The sequence below is a fragment of the Mirounga leonina genome, unplaced genomic scaffold, assembly GCF_011800145.1.
Source record: "Mirounga leonina isolate KUSES-001 unplaced genomic scaffold, KU_Mleo_1.0 Mir_114, whole genome shotgun sequence".
Taxonomy (NCBI): domain Eukaryota; kingdom Metazoa; phylum Chordata; class Mammalia; order Carnivora; family Phocidae; genus Mirounga; species Mirounga leonina.
Genome location: NW_023270265.1, coordinates 34,229,712 through 34,247,488, shown reverse-complemented (window position 1 = coordinate 34,247,488; position 17,777 = coordinate 34,229,712). Strand labels below are relative to the sequence as shown.

The 17,777-nt window shown below is 43.1% G+C and overlaps 1 protein-coding gene across 3 annotated transcripts in view; it reads left to right on the top strand.

Annotated features, from left to right (window-relative positions):
* Window positions 1-733: 733 nt before the first annotated feature.
* The window catches only part of XPNPEP1 (X-prolyl aminopeptidase 1), a 50,915-nt gene continuing 33,871 nt past the window's right edge, over window positions 734-17,777 (top strand). The window contains exons 1-3 of one of the 3 annotated variants that reach the window (XM_035028697.1): window positions 734-847; window positions 7,901-7,989; window positions 14,506-14,630. In XM_035028697.1, the coding sequence (XP_034884588.1) occupies window positions 816-847; window positions 7,901-7,989; window positions 14,506-14,630 (246 nt within the window). In that variant the 5' untranslated portion in view covers window positions 734-815. The remainder of the gene's footprint in view (window positions 848-7,900; window positions 7,990-14,505; window positions 14,631-17,777) is intronic. The other 2 variants (XM_035028704.1, XM_035028713.1) reach the window with 2 other exon arrangements.

The window sequence follows — 17,777 nt, the reverse complement described above, 5'->3', positions numbered from 1 at the left end:
GGGAGCCCGATGCGGGACTCGATCCTGGGACTCCAGGATCATGACCTGAGCCGAAGGCAGTCGCTTAACCAAATGAGCCACCCAGGCGCCCAGGGATTTATTTTAAAAACAGGTCAACACGATTTTCTGACCGACCGGATGCGGTGCTTGAACGAAGAGGGCAGGGATGACTCCAAGATTGTGGCCTGAGCATCCTGAAAGAATGGAGTAGCCACTGACTGGGATGGCCAAGACTGGTGGAGCAGTTTTGTTTTGTTGCTTTGGGCCGGGAGCGCGGTTCAGACATGTTAAGTTTGAAGGGCTTGTTAGCTCTCCAAGTGGAGTGGCCAGCTGGATTTGGACGTTGCCTGGGGAAGTGATTTCGAGGGACATCTCTAAAGCCTCAGGAAGTGAGACCCTGCTGCAGTACTATCGGAACTGGCTTCGTCTCTCTCTCTGCCCTCCTCAAGGCCGGAACCTCCCTGGAGGGCAGCTCTTCGGGCCACAACCCTTTCAGCCGGCAAAGGCCCTTTTTGCTCTTTGGGGAACAGGGAGAAAAATCAACAGAAATGGTGCGCCGCGGCAAAGCCTGCTGGGTGGAAAGCAGACCCGCCTGCTGCTTCCCGCCTCCCTGACGACCCCACGGGAGCGCCGCGCTGGTGGGCGGGGCCTGCGGGTGGGCGGGGCCGCGGCGCGAGCGCACGCCACAGAAGGGGGCGTGGCCGCTCGGCTCGCGCGCTTGCCGCGTGCGCGCCGGCCTCGCTCCTTCCTGCTCTTCCCAGGGTGATCAGCTGGTCTGCGCTCCCCTGACGTGGGTCGGGGCACGTCACCGCCGAATGGCAGCCTCCAGAAAGGCACCGCGAGTAAGGTGAGGGACTCTGCCGGGGAGCCGGCTTCTGGGCAGTGCGCGATCCCTGGGGCCCGGACGAGCATGTTGCACCCCGGAGGGCAGGAACGAGAGGGGGAGAAGCGGCAGGCGGCCCATCACAGTCTGGAGAGGGCTCCGGCTTGCGGGAGCCCCCGGAGCGGGAGCAGGGGGAGGGGGCCATGCAGCCGGGCAAGTTCCGGTTCGTTTCAGGAGGGCCGCGGGCATCGTCTGGGAGCCCAATCCCGGCCCCCGGATGCCTGTGCCCGCCGAGCTGCCGCGCTCAGCCCGAGGGGCGGTGGCCGTGTCCCACTTCTCCCCCTGGCCTGGCAGGAAGGTCCCCGCTGTTGCAGGAAGTTGGCCCCTCCAGGCGCCTCCGGTTGTCCGGGGAAGTGGGTGAGCCCCTGCCCTCGCCCCTCTTCCCGTGGAATATAATCTTCAGATTACAACCTTGACAGTACACCAGCAGTTCGCCTTATTGATCTGCCATGGCCAGGAAGATAGGCACCTGCGGGCCCATCCCCACCCACATGGTTTCAGAGGCTGTCTATAAGGGAATACTTTGGCATAATCTCTAGAAAGATCCCACCAGTAACCTGTCCTGGGCTCTCCCTGGGGGTAGGGAGGTGGGAAGGATAATCTCCTGGTGTCAAACACATTTCAGCCTATACTCCCCCCACAACTAGGGTGTACTTATTACAGTAGCTAACAAAGTGGGAGACTGAGAAATGTTTGGAGATCACAAAGGCTGGAAGCCAGAATCCCTGGCGATCCGCATGGGATCAGGGATCTCACCCCGTTGAGATTTGAATGAGTACACTTGGCAGCATGGCCAGGCTCCCTTGCTGAACACAGACCATGGCTTGTACTTGTGATTGTGAGTGGACAGATTCCAAGCTGACCTTGACCTGGCCTTGGCCTCGCTATGTCAGGTTGGGGATGAGTAGAGAACCAGACCTATCTTGGTGTAAGGATGTGGGGAGGTGTGGCAAACCTAGTGTGGAAGGAGTTGCCCCTATGTTAAGTGCTGGCAATGGGGTTAGGCAAGTGGATAATGATGAATTAGGTCCTAGGCACATGAGTAGCTTTGAGGACCAAGATTAGATTTATAGAATCACAACATTTTGGGGGCAGAAGGGTCTGTTGGCATCAACTGGCAGAGCCTCCTTATCACACACAGAAGGCAACTGAGAGGCTGAGAAGGGCCATTTGCCCCAGGCCCTTCCCCTAGTGGCAGAATTTAAGTGCTATTCAGTGTAAACATGAGAACTTATTGAAGTTCAGGTAAAATTGACTTAGGTAAAAAGGGGTTGAGCTGGCTTCTAGTGCAACCGAGTCCAGGAGACCAACACTGGCATCAGACTTGGCCTCTTTTTTTGCATCTCTTGGCTCTGATTTCTTAAGGCTTCGTTCTAAGGCAAACTTTCCTTCTGGGAGGTATGACCATTCTGTGCTGGCAGCCCCAGCAGAAATAGAGCCCTCTTTCCTAATGGTTGGAGCACAAATCCCAGATCTGATTTCCAGTGGGCTGACTTGACCTTATGTTTATTCCTGAACCAGTCATGGCCACAGGGATAGATTGGGTCCCAGAACTTGGTGGGTTAGGGGATGAGATTCATCCCAACTCTGTGGACTGAAAATGGAGACAAGACAGTCTCAGATGGAAACCATTGTGCTTTGACCAAAAGAGGGAGGGATAGATTTGGGGTGGGAAAAGACCACATTTCCCACTACACCCTATAACTTGTTTCAGTCTACCGTTATCTGAACTCCTGAGGTGTGATTGAGCAACGTGGTCCTTGTTTTGCCCTGTCCCGAGTGATAGATGTGTATGTTTCTCATCATGGACTAGGGAAAGGGGGATGATAAGCACAACCCTGCTGGGATTTCTTTAAAAAGAGAGACAGAGAAAGATGTACCCTTCCCATCTTATGCAAAGATTGAACAGGAAGTTCTCTGCATGCTTCTTACCCTGACCCACCCCCTGGCACATGGCACATCATGACGTTGAGAAGGTGTAGGCTGAAGAAGCTCTGGAAAGGGGAAGAGCACTGTGCTGGCAATTGGGAGGCCTGGACTGTAGTTCTAGACTAGCTCTGTCACCAGCTAGCTGTGAGGCTTCCAGCAAGTTGTTTGATCTGTTTCTGTTTCTTTGTCTAGAGGAGGGAGCTGAGTTGGATGGTCCCTAAGGTACATTGTAGCTCTAACATTTAAATGGTAGCCCTGCTTCAACTGAGAGCCTGCGAATGTATCTGTTCAAGTAAGTGAAGAGCGGCTGGATCTTGGATTCTGCAGAGCCCAGGGTAGGACCGGAGCGGAACAACTATAATGTTTAGCTGCTTCATGGTCCCTTTGATCTTGATAGGAAGGTAGAGGTAGTGATGCTAAGGGAGAGAGCTTGAATTCAAATTCTCCCATGAGCATCACGTGTCAGACCTGATTTCTTGTCTTGGCTTTGCAGCTGAGGTGTATGGCCTGTGGCAAGTCATCTTTGTTCTCTTGTAAAGTGAATGAATAGAGCTACTTCTGAATAATTTCCCTCCAACTGTCTTGCCTGTGTCTTAATTAGTTACTGGGACCAGTTAACTCCGAACATACAGAGAAACTGACTTCCTTGGCTCACCATCTTGTCAACAGGTATATGAAGTCAAAGGAAAGCCAGTGACAATGTTACATGGATCTCTGTCCAAAAAAAAGAGGTTTCTTACTTTGTAAAGTATTATAACAGCTTTCTTGAGATATAATTCATGTACCACACAATTCACCTTTTTAAAACATACATTTCAGTGGCTTTTAGAGTATTTGTTAGAGCTGTACAACCATCACCACCATCAGTTTTCAAAACATCTTTATCCCCCTGCCAAAAGAAACCCTATACACGTTAGCAGTCACTCCTCATTTCCCCCCAGCTTCACTCTAGCTCTAGGCGATGGCCAGTTACTTTCTGTCTCTATGGATTTGCCTCTTCTGGACATTGCATGTAGATTCATACAATATGTGGTTTTCTGTGACTGGCTTTTTTCATTTAGCATAAAATGTTTTCAGAGTTCGCTATATTGTAGCATGTTATCATTACTTGATTCCTTTTTATTGCCAAATAATATTCTATTGTATGGATAAGCCCCTTATTTATCCATTCATCAGTTGATGAACATTTGGGATGTTTCTACTTTTTGGATATTATGAATATGCCATGAACATTTGTATATAAGTTTTTATGTGGACTTAATGTTTTAAATTTCCCATACCTAGTGGGATTTCTGGGTCATAGGATAATTCTTTATTTAATGTTTTGAGGAACGCTGAATTGTTTTCCAAAGTCACTACACCATTTTATATTCCCACCAGCAATGTTTGACGGTTCCACTTTTTTCCACATCCTTACGCATACTTGTTATTGTCTGTTTTTTTTTTTTATTATAACTTTCCTAGTGGATGTGAAATTATATCTCATTGTGGTTTTGATTTGCATTTCCCTAATGGATAAAGATGTTGAAAATCTTTTCATGTGCTCATTGGCCATTTGTTTATCTTCTTTGGAGAAATGTCTATTCAGAAATGTCTATTCGATGCCCTTGACCATTTTAAAATTGGGTGGTCTTTTTATTGTTGAGTTGTAATAGCTTTTGATATACTCTGGATGTTAGACTCTTACCAGATACGAGTTGCAAACATTTTCTCTCATTTTTTTCTTGTCTTTTCACTTTTTTGATGGTATCCTTTGAAGTACAGAAGTCTATTTTTTTTTTTTTTTTAAAGATTTTATTTATTTATATGTCAGAGAGATAGAGAGCACAAGCAGGGGGAGTGGCAGGCAGAAGGAGAGGGAGAAGCAGGCTCCCCGCTGAGCAGGGAGCCCGACGTGGACTCGATCCCAGGACCCTGGGATCATGACCTGAGCTGAAGGCAGTCGCTTAACCGACTGCGCCACACAGGTGCTTGTACAGAAGTCTTTAACGAAGTCCAGTGTATCTGTTTTCTTTGGTTGCATATGCTTTTGATGTCATATCTAAGAAATCATTGCCCACTCCAAGATCAGGCAGATTTGTTTCTATTCTTCTAAGAAAACATTTATGTTTATGATCCATTTTGAGTTAATTTTTATTTATGATGTGAGGGTAAAGGTTCAGCTTCATTCTTTTTCATGTGGATATCTGGTTGTCCCAGCATTATTTGTTGAAGAGACTATTTATTTTTTTTTTTCCTCCACTGAATAGTTTTGGCACCATTGTCAAAAATTGACAGTAAATGTGAGGTTTATTTCTGAACTGTTTCGTTGATCTCTAAGTCTGTCCTTATGCCAATATCACACTCTCTTTTTTTTTTATTTTTTATTTTTTATTTTATTTATTTATTTTTTTTAAAGAATTTTTTATTTATTCTTTCGGGATAGAGAGAGAGATCAGGAGCAGTGGGGAGGGTCAGAGGAAGAGGGAGAAGCAGACTCCCTGCTGAGCAGGGAGCCCGACATGGGGCTTGATCCTAGGACCTGGAGATCATGACCTGAGCCGAAGGCAGACGCTCAACCATCTGAGCCACCCAGGTGCCCCTCTCTTTTTTTTTTAAAGATTTTATTTATTCATTCGAGACACAGAGATAGAGAGACAGCATGAGCAGGGGGAGAGGCAGAGGGAGAAGCAGGCTCCCCGCTGAGCCAGGAGCCGGACATGGGGCTTGATCCCAGGACCCTGGGGTCATGACCCGAGGCTCAACCATCTGAGCCACCCAGGCGCCCCTCACACTGTCTTGATTACTGTAGTTTTATTGGTTTTGATGTCAGGAAGGATGAATCCTCCAACTTTGTTCTTTTTCAAGATTGATTTGGCTGTTCTGGATTGTATTTTCATGTGAATTTTAGGATCTGCTTGTCAATTTCTGCATATACAAGCTAGCTGAAATTTGATAGGGATTGCCTCCAGATTATTTTGGGGAGTACTGCCATTTTAACAATATTGAGTCTTCTAATCAATGAACATGGAATGTCTTTCCACTTATTTAGGTCTTCTTTAATTTCTTTCAACAATGTTTTGTAGTTTTCAGAATATAAGTTTTGCATCTATTTTGTTAAATTTATTCCTAGGTACTGATTCTTTTGATGCTATTGTAAGTGAACTTTTCTTAATTTCATTTTTGGATTGTTCATTTTAAGTATATAGAAAAACAATTTATATTATATATTGATTTTGTATCCTGCAGTCTTGATGAGCTTGTTGGTTCTAATTTTTTGGTGTAGATTCTTTAAGATTTTCTATACTGAAGATAATGCCCTTTGCAAGTAGAGGTAATTTTACTTCTTTTCTAATCTAGATGCCTTCTATTTCAATTTTTGCCTAATTGCCTTGGATAGAACCTCCAGTACAATGTTGACTGAAGTAGCAAGATTGGACATCTCTGTCTTGTTCTTGATCTTAGGGGGAAAACATTCAGCCTTTTAACATTAAAGATGATGTTAGCTGGGGATTTTTGTAGTATTCTTGATCAGGTTGAGGAATTTCTCTTCTGGTTTACGGAGTTCTTTTATCATGAAGAGGTGTTGGATTTCGTCAAAGTGCCTTTTCTCTGTCTGTTGAGGTGGTCATGTAGTTTTTATTCTTTATTCCATTGATAATTGTATATTACATTAATTTTTGTATGTTGAACCAATCTTGCATTCCTGGGATAAATCCCATTTGGTGGTGGTGTATGATCCTTTTTATATGTTACTGGATTCAGTTTTGCTAGTATTTTCTTGAGGATATTTGCACTTAATTTATAAGAAATATTGATATGTCTTACTTTTTAATGAAAGAATATATGGTTCCCTCAGTAAAGAACATCCCATTCTGTCCAACAAAATTAAATTCTCCTTCTGAGAATAGGCCTGGAGTGATTAGTGAAAATGTCTGGTCTTCTGGTTCTCTGTGTGGTAGATGGAGGTAATGCGGGCTCTTCTCCCTCTACTAACACATAAAAATGTGGTAAAATTATAACAGAATTACTTTTAAGTTCATAACTGAATAAAATCCAAACCCTTTGTATAACCTATTACAGGCTCCTTGTTGCCTCTCTGATCTTGTCTGCTAACCACATATCTCCCCACCTGCCAACACACTGGCCTCCTTGCTTTCTCTGATGTATACCAGGCATACTCCTGCCTTAGGGCCTTTGCACTTAAAATTCCCCTTTTCTTTCTTTCTTTTTTTTTTTTTTTAAAGATTTTATTTATTCATTTGAGACACAGAGATACAGAGAGAGAGAGAGAAAGCATGAGCAGGGAGAGAGGCAGAGGCAGAGGGAGAAGCAGGCTCCTCGCTGAGCCAGGAGCCCGATGTGGGGCTCGATCCCAGGACCCTAGGATCATGACCTGAGCCGAAGGCAGACGCTTAACCATCTGAGCCACCCAGGCGCCCCTCCCCTTTTCTGGAACGTTCTTTTCTTAGACATTCACATGGCTTGATCCCTCACTTTTTTTTTTAGGACTTTGCTAAAATATCATCTGTTAGCAAAGAGACTAATTTTCATACATAAAGTAGTCTCTACTGAAGATAAGCTCTTAATAAAAGATTACAGAACAAATAAGGAATAACTTACTGAGGGGGAGCCAGCAGACCCAGCAAACTTGAAGATTACTACCCCAAGACCTTCTAATAGGAAGTCTGAAATGAATTTTAAAATAAAGGCCCCAAATAATTAAAACTAAGAGAAGGAATAGAAACCATAGTGAAAGAATGGGACACCGTGAAGAAAGAGCAGGCAGATTTAAAAAGAACCAAAAGAATTTATACATGTGAAAAATACAGTCATTGCAAATAAAATCTTTTTAGACTAGTTAGGAGATTAGACATAGCTGAAGAGAATTCAAGAATTAGAGGTTAGATCTGATGGTTGCCTACCATGGTGCTGTTTTAGCTGCAAGTTTTATCTGAAACTTCTACTTATTTCGTTATGATACTGGGGTGAGAGTCCTTCTGAGTCACGAAGGAAAATTGCTAAGGCAAGTAGATATACTTGCTAACTAAGCCTTGCCACGTTTCCTATGGTCAAAGTCTGCAATATCCTCTTCTTTCTCTTCTTAAGGGCGAATCATCAGGATTTTCAGCTGAAAAATTTAAGAATAATTGAGCCTAACGAGGTGACACACTCAGGAGACCCAGGTGTGGAAAGAGGTAATATTTTGCTTATTAATTAGATGGAATGTCTCAAAAGAATTTTAGGTTCCTGTACTCTAACCACAAGTTGGGAGAGAATAGAGGGTAAAGGATTAATAATTGCTCATGGCTGGGACTAAGGGGACATGTATCTGGAAATTAAAGACCATTTTGTCCTTTGGGTTCTGGGTAGTTGGTTACTATTTGTATATTTACCACTTTTTTTAGGTAGTAAGTTAGAGAGTTATAATTTTTGTATGTCCTATTTCTGGGGTTTGGGCAGTGGTGGTGGAGGAGATAGGTTATTACTGAAAATGCGCTATTCTAGGGTCTAGGGGTTGCCTGGATGGCTCAGTCGGTTAAGTTTCCCACTCTTGATTTTGGCTCAGGTCATGATCTCAGGCTTGTGAGATCAAGCCCTGCATCAGCCTCTGGGCTTAAGAGTCTCTCACTCCTTCTCCCGCCTCATGCACACGCTACCCACCCCCCCCCAAAAGCCCAATTCTAGTTTTTCTCATCTCTAATGTAAACTTTTATTGATTACCTTAGAGGTTGGCTTTCAATTTTTGTCATAAGATTTTGAAAAGAGAAAAGTTAAGAGTATATTACTCTGCTGTATAAATTATGCATTCAGGAAAATCTTTTTTGGGAAAATTTCTGGAACCATGCTCTCTTCCCAGAACTGGTTATTTGTATTGTTGGGTTGCCAGAAACCTGAATTCTGAAAAGTGGTATATTACTGTATTTCTATCCCTTGAAAGCTAGTGCTTTTCTGTAGGCCACCCAGGAGAACCAGAGCATTTTCTTTTAGTTGACTAAAAAAATTGATTACCTGAAGTTTATAAATCATGACTGGTCTCTCCTTGGGAGAATAATGCTATAATTGCATACAATTAGGTCCCTTTTCTTTAAAAATACAGATATCCAACATATTTTGGGCCATATTAGGAGGGAGGAGAGGAAGAAGGAAGAAGGAAGGGGAAAAAAGTAAGGAAAGGTAAACTGATAGAATTATCAAATGTAGAATTTAAAGAGAACTTCTGTTTAGTTTGTATGAAGAAATAGAGGTTCAGGGTACATCAGTTGTCTGAGGTTGCAGATCCAACTGGAAAGTGGAATCCTCTTGTTTTGATTCCATTGGTCTTAGGATATTTTAAGAGAGCCTCTGTCATGTCCTCTAGATAATACGGTATAATAGAGCATAGACTTGGGAGTTGGATAGATATTGGGTCCTGGTGCTTGATAATCCAGTTGGCTGGGGCCAGTATTTAACTCTTGTTTCTTTATCTGTAAAATGGGAATACTGAAACCTCCCTTGGGAGGGTTATTTTGAGAATTAACCACTAATGTGTGTAAAGCCCTTGGTCCTAGCTCAGCAGTGAGGGAGAGAAACAGACCACTGTCTCTAAAGCTATTGATGCTGGAAGAGCAGCCTGGCATCTATGCGTGTGTTAAGATGCTGAAATTGGAGTAAACCAGCCCCTTCTAGGCTTATAACAAGGCATGTTAGAAACTCAGCTGGTGCTGCAGATCCAGATTCGAATAATATTTCTTGAGCTTTTATATGTACCAGATGTTGTGCATGGTGCTTTCACACATGTTGTTTCAAATTGAATTCTCCTACCCACCCAGTGAGGTAAATACAGTGTGCTTTTCATGCACTTCTAAGCAGTGAAAAGTTTTGTTTATGATAAAGGCTGAAGGTTTCGGAACTTATTTCTAAAAGCAGGCCCACATATGCAAGAGACTTTGAAATGAGTCATTCTCTTTAAAGCATGATTTAAAAATACCTGGCAGCGTATGGGCTAATGTTACATCATGGACTAGGCTTGTTGCTCTTGGCCTCCTACTTCCCTGCACACCCTGATTAGCTCTTGGCTGCTTCTAAATTTCTGAAAGTCATGGAATGTGGAATGAGCAGATGCTGTAATACGACGTCGTCTAATAGCCTAGCTCTCTTCTTTCACTGAAGATTCATTACTGTTGATTATATTGAGTCTGAAGAGATCATGACACGAAGGTGGGACATTCCCCCAGTCATCTTTGAGTGAGTATACGTAGGTTTAGGTGGCGGGCTAGATACCTGGATTCAGGAATGAGGATGACATGTCCCTGTCTTAAGGAGAAGCAATATATATACCTGTTGTACTATTTATCACTTTGCTTTCATGGCTAGTTAACTGTGTGTCTAACTCTATGCATTGAACACACATAACATTTCCTATGTGCCAGGCACTGTTTCTAAGTGCTTTGCACATGGTAACCCATTTGATCCCTGTAAGACTCTCATCTGTCTCTTGGCTGCTTCTTGTAGTTATATCAGCTTTGTCCCCTCGTCAGCTAGCTGCTCACCCAGTCAGTCACTTTCACGGCCTCTTGTGCTTGTGGCTACAGCTGCCCCCGCCATCTTTGGGCGTCGTCGCCACCTCGGTGGAAGCTCTCTCCACGGCCACAGCCCATTGCTCTGGCCATTGCCCGTCACTGTCTTCTTCACCTTTGCTGTGGATGCCGCTGCCGCTTACCACGTCCTACCTGCAGGTTGTGGTCTTGCGAGTTCTTTCTTTGTGTCTCATATGGGCGACAAAGAAGTGGCTGCCTCTGACCCAGGTGGCCAGCCAAATGTGAAGGGCATGGAGGAGGAGGGAGCAGGGGCAGTGGTGATGGCAGGCGGCATTGTTTGGGAAAGTGTGAAATGCCCCTGTTTAGAGTAAGGCCAGTCAAGAGGAGGACGGTGATGGTGAGGCAGGAGACGGTGAGGAAGGCCAGAATGTGGTGGTGAGGACGCAGGTTCTGGTGCCCAGGAGCCAGAGGATGCCTTTGACCAGTTCCGTTTCACCTTTGATGGTTTTCAGTTTGTAATTGAGGATTTTGGGCTTGCCATTCGTTCTGTTGGCTTCATTGATGAAGTCAGTGACTGATAATGTTGATACATACTATAGTCAGTGCTGTGAACACCCAGTCAGTGCCATCGAATTCCTTACGTCAGAATGTGCCCAAATAGAAGCCAAACTGTATAAGGACATTAATGATCTTGACAGAAAATACATTGGCTTCTATCATATATTTGCTTTTTAAGATTCCAGATGCCCAGGCTGTACTCCAGACTAATTAAATTAGAAGTCCCCCAGGTAGTTCTATTTTGTAATCAGGGTTGAAATACTGCTCCAGAGGAAGTCTACATTTTGGCTTGACTCTTTTTTAAAAATTTATTATTTATTTATTTATTTATTTTATTTTATTTTATTATGTTATGTTAATCACCATACATTACATCATTAGTTTTTGATGTAGTGTTCCGTGATTCATTGTTTGTGTATAACACCCAGTGCTCCATGCAGTACGTGCCCTCTTTAATACTGTTAACTGCTTAGAAATTTGGTTTGAAACCCCTGGAAATGTCCTAAAAAGGTTTCAGATGCTGGCAAGCTTATGAGATCACAATGGGCTTTATTTTGAAGCTAGTTGGAGGTGTTGACATATAAACTTAGGTTGGATAAGATAATTGTGATCTCTCTTTCTTAGATGAGAAATTATAGGTTCAGTACATTAGACAAAAGGAGAGGATGCTCCTCTGTAAAGTATTCAGAAGTAGCTATAATGCAAGGAACATGGGCATGTTTGAATTGTGACTAGGACCCTTTCCCGTGACTCTGTCTTTTAAGTACGTCTGTCCTTTGGAGACTCTGAGATGGAGTTCTGAGGCCGGTGGTTGAAGCTATCCTTGCAAATTAAGAATGGGGCACTTTTTCAGTGAGGCCCAAGATCAGTATGGTACCTCATAAGGGAATCTGTGGGAGGTGACCATCATGACTGAGACTTCTGTAGCCCCAGATGCTGGTAATGATGGAGAAGAAGCAGATGAAAATGTTGAAGAGAAAGAAACTTAAAAAGATCCATACCTAGCAGAGTTCAAGCTACAGTGAGTCAGGGTGTCAATCCTTGAAGATAACTGGTAGTGTAATGGCCCCAGTGTAACTCTGTGTTACAGCACTGTATGTTAGCACGCTTTTGGTTAAGTAAAGTATTTTTATTTGTTTAAAAAAATGAGTTGGCAAAATCTGAATGCTGGTGAGGAAGTGGAGCAATAGGACCTGTCATTCATTAATGGTAGGAATGCAGAATGGTGCAGCCACTTTGGAAGACAGTTGGCAGTTCCTTACAAAACTAAATATATTCTTACCTTATGATCCAGTGGTCATGTTCCTTGGTATTTACCCAAAGGAGTTGAAAACTTATGTCCACACAAAAACCTGCACATGGATGTTTATAGCAGCTTCATACATAATGGCCAAAACTTGGAAGTAACCAAGAAGACCTTCAGTAAATGAATGTATAAATAAACTGTGGTATACCCAGTCAATGGACTGTTATTCATCACTAAAAAGAAATGAGCTCTCAAGCCATGAAAAGCCACAAAAGAACCTTAAATACATATTGCTTAGTGAAAGAAGCCAATCTGAAAAGGCTGTGTACTTCTGTGATTCCAGCTGTTGGACTTTCTGGAAAAGGCAAAAGTATGAAGACAGTAACAAGATCAGTCATTTTCAGGTGTTGGGGACAGTGAGAGGAGGGATAAATAGACTGAGCAGAGAGGATTTTTAGGGCAATGAAAACTATTAAGCTATTTCGTATGATACTGTATATTGGATACATGACATTTTGCGATTGTCAGAACCTATGGAATGTACCACACCAAGAGTGAATCCTAATATGAACTGTGGATTTAGGGGGATGATAATGTGTCAGTGTAGGTTCATCAGTAATAACAAATACACCACTCTGGTGAGGGATCTTTTTAAAATAATTTATTTTATTTTTTTTTCAAGTTTTTATTTAAACTCCAGTTAGTTAACATATAATGTGCTATTAGTTTCAGGGGTACAATGCTCATCACAGTAAGTGCACTCCTTAATCCCCATCCCCCATCCCCTCACCCACTTCCCCTCTGGTAACCATCAGTTCTCTGTAGTTACCAGTCTGTTTCTTCGTTTTCCTCTCCTTCCCCACCCTACCCATGTTCGTTTGTTTTGTTTCTTAAATTCCACATATGAGTAAAATCATATGGTATTTGTCTTTCTCTGACTGACATATTTCACTTAGCGTAATGCTCTCTAGCTCCATAGGTGGGGGTCTTGATTGTGGGGGAGGTTGTGGGTATGTTGGGAAAAGGGAGGTATATGGGCACTCTCCGTATTTTCTGCTCAATTTTACTGTGAATCTGTAACTCTTTTAAAAAAATAAAATCTGTTTAAAAAATGAGCTGGAAAAAGTCATTATTCTACCTGAATTCTAATAGTATAGTTTTGTGCTACTGTATGGGATATAGGAAAATATGTATGGTCACTGTTTTATAATTGGCTTTTTGTGAAGGTGTTTTGTTATACACACATGGGACTATAGCTAGAGATAGTCCTTATGTATTCATTTATCTGTAGTTACCATACAGTATGATTTATCAGAACTGTTTGCTGATATCAATATTTTTTTGGAAAAGGTTTTTTGAAGAACCAACAAAAATGATTTGAAGGTCAACTTGCATCATCTGTGCCTTTATCACATAGAAAGTCTTCTGTACTCACTAGGAGGCAATGCCCTTGTTGAGTACATAGAAATTAGTAAAAGTGTAAGAATTTCTAGTAAGACTACATTTATCATTTTCTTTTTAATGATTTTCATATTTCTGTTTCTATTTTGTATTTTCTGGAGCTGGTGACTCTATCCCCAAAAAGTCTAGCTTTACTGGGATAGACTCCTAGGGACCCCTGTGACTTTTTCAGGGCTCAGTCCGAAAATCCTGGATCTACTCTGCTCCCACCATATTTTAGAGTGGTGAACACAGACCACTAAGGCCCCGATCCCCTTCTCCTTGAGGTTGCACGCCCTCAGTTGATAGTAGGTATTCACCAGAGCACATGACTTTGACTTTGACTTTTAGTGGATTGACCTTTCTACTCCTAATCAGTGGTTGGCTATTTAACAAAAATGTAAAACACACCTCTTTTAATGCAGTCAAACTTAAGCAGTAAGACACCAGAAAAAGAAAATAAAAATCATTCCAAGGGTGCCTGGGTGGCTCAGTCGGTTAAGCGTCTGCCTTCTGCTCAGGTCATGATCCCGGGGTCCTGGAATTGAGCCTCGCATGGGGCTCCCTGTTCAGCGGGAAGTCTGTTTCTCCCTCTCCTCCGATCCACACTTGGGTGACTGGCCTTCTAGAAATTTCTCTGTGCATATGCACGTACAGAATTTTAAATAAGAATAATCTATATGTCTTCTGTAATTTTTTTTTAAGATTTTATTTATTTATTTGAGAGAGAGAGACAGAGAACGAGAGAGAGCAGAGCAAGGAGGAGATTTATCTTTGTTTATAGTAAAAAAAAAAGTGGGGGGGGAATACGTAATTGGGTAAATGAACTTTAACGGATGCAATAGTACACTACAAAACAATTTATAGGTGATCTCTAGGGCTCCCTTTGAACCAGTCATGGAGTTGCATGGGGCAGGCTGGTTTTGGAACTAACTCTCCTGTTGTTGCAGACGGCGGAATGGCTCCGAAGATCACCTCCGAGCTGCTTTGGCAGCTGAGACAAGCCATGAGGAACGCCGAGTATGTGGCAGAACCAATCCAGGCCTACATCATCCCGTCGGGAGATGCTCACCAGGTACTGAGTGGAGCTGGGCCGGTGATGGATCTCATCAGCCTTTCATCTGTTTTCATTCTTTTCCCCCATCTCCAGTGTGTTTGTATGTGTTTTCATTCTTTTCCCCCATCTCCAGTGTGTTTGTAGGATTCTAGTTGTCAGTCCACAACTAAGCATGTCCTCCAGGGCTTGGCACAGGGACCTGTGTCTAATAGGGTCTTACTGAACGTGTGTTGATTTGTCCCTGGCTTCCTTATTTCTGGTGAATATAGCCAGCTTTCAATAACTTGTGGAAGCATTAATGGACAACTGAAGGAGCAGAGGTCTGGGCCTTTGTGTTGCTGACACACTTTACCCCATCTCTTCTGCCACACCCTGTCCTTATAAGAATTGTCTCTCCGGCCTCCCTTCTTACCGTCCAGAGTGTCCCATCCCTCTCACATGGCCAGAGAAAGAGCCAGAAAGTTGTCATGGATCTCTACCCCAGCAGATTTTAGGGATAATTCTGAATACCATCCTCTCTTCTCCTTCCACCCACAACCATTACCTTTGATGGAAGCAACTCAGTAAGTGTTGCTTAAGTCACTGAGAAAACACTAGTGACCTAAATATGGAGGAGTCGGGTTTGGAGAGGTGGAGACTGCATGTGATGGGGCCAAAGGGCAGAAGGGTGAAAGGATTCTAGTATCTTCTCTTTTAGGTCATTGAGTCAGCAAGTGTTTGAATGCCTATAACATGGCCATGGGACTGCAGGGTTCCAAAGATGAATTTATGATTGAATTCCTGCCCTCACTATGCTTATGGTTTGATGGAGGGATGAGACAACATAAAAAGTACTATTCTTCCATAGAGTCATCTGTACATATATATTTTATAGCCTTTGCTTATGTGCAAGGCACTGCCCTGGGTGTGGTGCAGGACAGGAAGCTGAGAGTGGTCCTGTTCTCAAGAAGCAGACAGTTGAGTGATGGAGTAAAGACATGTCTGTATTACGAGGTGGAATGTGGAAGTGCTATCAAGAAAATCCGGACAAAGCACTATGGAAGTTTGAGGGTGGGAGGGAAGATGATGAAAGGTTTCATGAGCAGGGGAGACATTTGAACTGGATGTTGAAGAATGGGTAGAGTTGGATAAATAGAGGAAGTGGAAAGGATTGTAGGTGGGAAGGTTAGGAGGGGCAAAGGCGGAGAAGCAGGGAAGGTTGGAGTGCTTTTCAGAAACACCATAGCAAATTCCCCTGTCAGAAGCCCAAGGAGGGCATAAGCAATAGGGAGAAATACAGTTAGCTGGCGCTGTAGGATCCTTTAGTTGCAGGTAATAGAAACCGCCTTGAGATCCTTTGAACAATAAAAAGGCTTTATAAGGGTTTAGGGGCAGGGCCACTGCTTAGGCAGAACTCCAGCTTGTGAATGGTGGTCTCTGGACTTGTGGAATGTCAGGGCCTCAGATTGGGTGTCTCATGGAAACTGAGGGCAGGTATGCAGCTGGCCCAGAACTACTGGGATGGGAAGGGTTTCAGCTCTCGCCATAGATCTGTTTCTCCCTTTTTTAGGCAACAAGGTAGATGGTAAATAGGGGGCCATCCAAAAGTTCCCACATTTATATCTCTTGATCCTTTACTTTCAAGATACCAGATTGGGCTAGAACCTTAATCCCAAATCCAGAGTCCTGAGTGAGAACTTGATTAGCACAGTAGCTTGGTGTTTACCCTTGGTCCTGGTGTGTGTGCGTGTGTCTGTCTGTGTGTGCATATGTGGGATGGCATGTGGTGCAGACATGACTGATGAGGGTCTACCATGATGGAGGGGCGGCAGGTAAGAGATTGCTGTAAGTTGAGCAGTTGCCAACAGATGTCCACTTTAACTGGCCTCTTTTCTGCCCCTCCCCAAAGGTGTCAGACCCCATGGTTGTGACAACAGCATTAACCTGGGATAGCAGGAAGATTGGATCCCTGCCTGGAAACAAGATTTCCTGGCCTCAGGAGCAAATGAAGGGCTGAAATGAATAACAAGTTTAACATTCAATGTATCATCTCAACTATTTTTTTTTTTTTAAAGATTTTGTTTACTTATTTATTTGACAGAGAGAGAGAAACAGCATGAGAAGGCAGTCGCTTAACCAACTGAGCCACCCAGGCGCCCTCAACTATTTTTTTAAAGATTTTATTTATTTGACAGAGCGAGTGAGAGAGAAAGAGCAAACATGAGTGGGGTGGGGTTGAGGAGAGGGAGAAGCAGACTTCCCACTGAGCAGGGAGCCCCAACCCGGACCCTGGGATCATGACCTGAGCTGAAGGCAGACGCTTAACCGACTGAGCCACCCAGGCGCCCCCATCTCACCTATTTCTAAGTGTACAGTACAAGAGTGTTAACTGTATGCACACTGTTGTGTAATAGATCTCTAAAACTTTTTCATCTTGTAGAACTGAAACTCTACACCCATTGAACACCCCCTACCCTTGCCTCCCACCAATCACCACTCTACTTTCTGTTTCTAAGAGTTTGACTGCTTTGTATACCTCATAGAAGTGGAGTCATACAATTGTCTTTTTGTGACTGGCTTATTTCACTTAGCAAAATGTCTTTAAGGTTTGTCCATGGTGTAGCTTATGACAGGATTTCCTTTTTAAAGGCTGATAATCCATTGTATGTATATACCACATTTTTTTTTACATACCACATTTTAAAAAATCTTTTTATGAACATTTAGGTTGCTTTCAGCTCTTGGCTCTTGGGAGTAACGCTGCAGAGAACATGGGTGTATAATTGTCTCTTCGAGATCCTGTTTTCAATTATTTTGGATATATACCAGAAGTGGGATTGCTGAATCATGTAGTAATTCAATTTTTTTTAAAGTAAACTCTGCCCCCAATGTGGGGCTCAAACTCAGGACCCCAAGATCAAGAGTCGCATGCTCTATGGACTGAACCAGCCAGGCGCTCCAGTAATTCTATTTTTAATTTTTTGAGGAACCTCCATACTGCTTTCTATGGTAGCCGTACCATTTTACATTCTCACAGCAGTACACAGGGGTTCCAGTTTCTCCACATACTTGCCAACACTTCTTTTTTTTTTTTTTTCAATAGTGGAATCCTAACAGATATGAGGTAATATTTCATTGTGGTTTTGATTTCCATTTTCATGATGATTAGTGATATTGAACATCTTT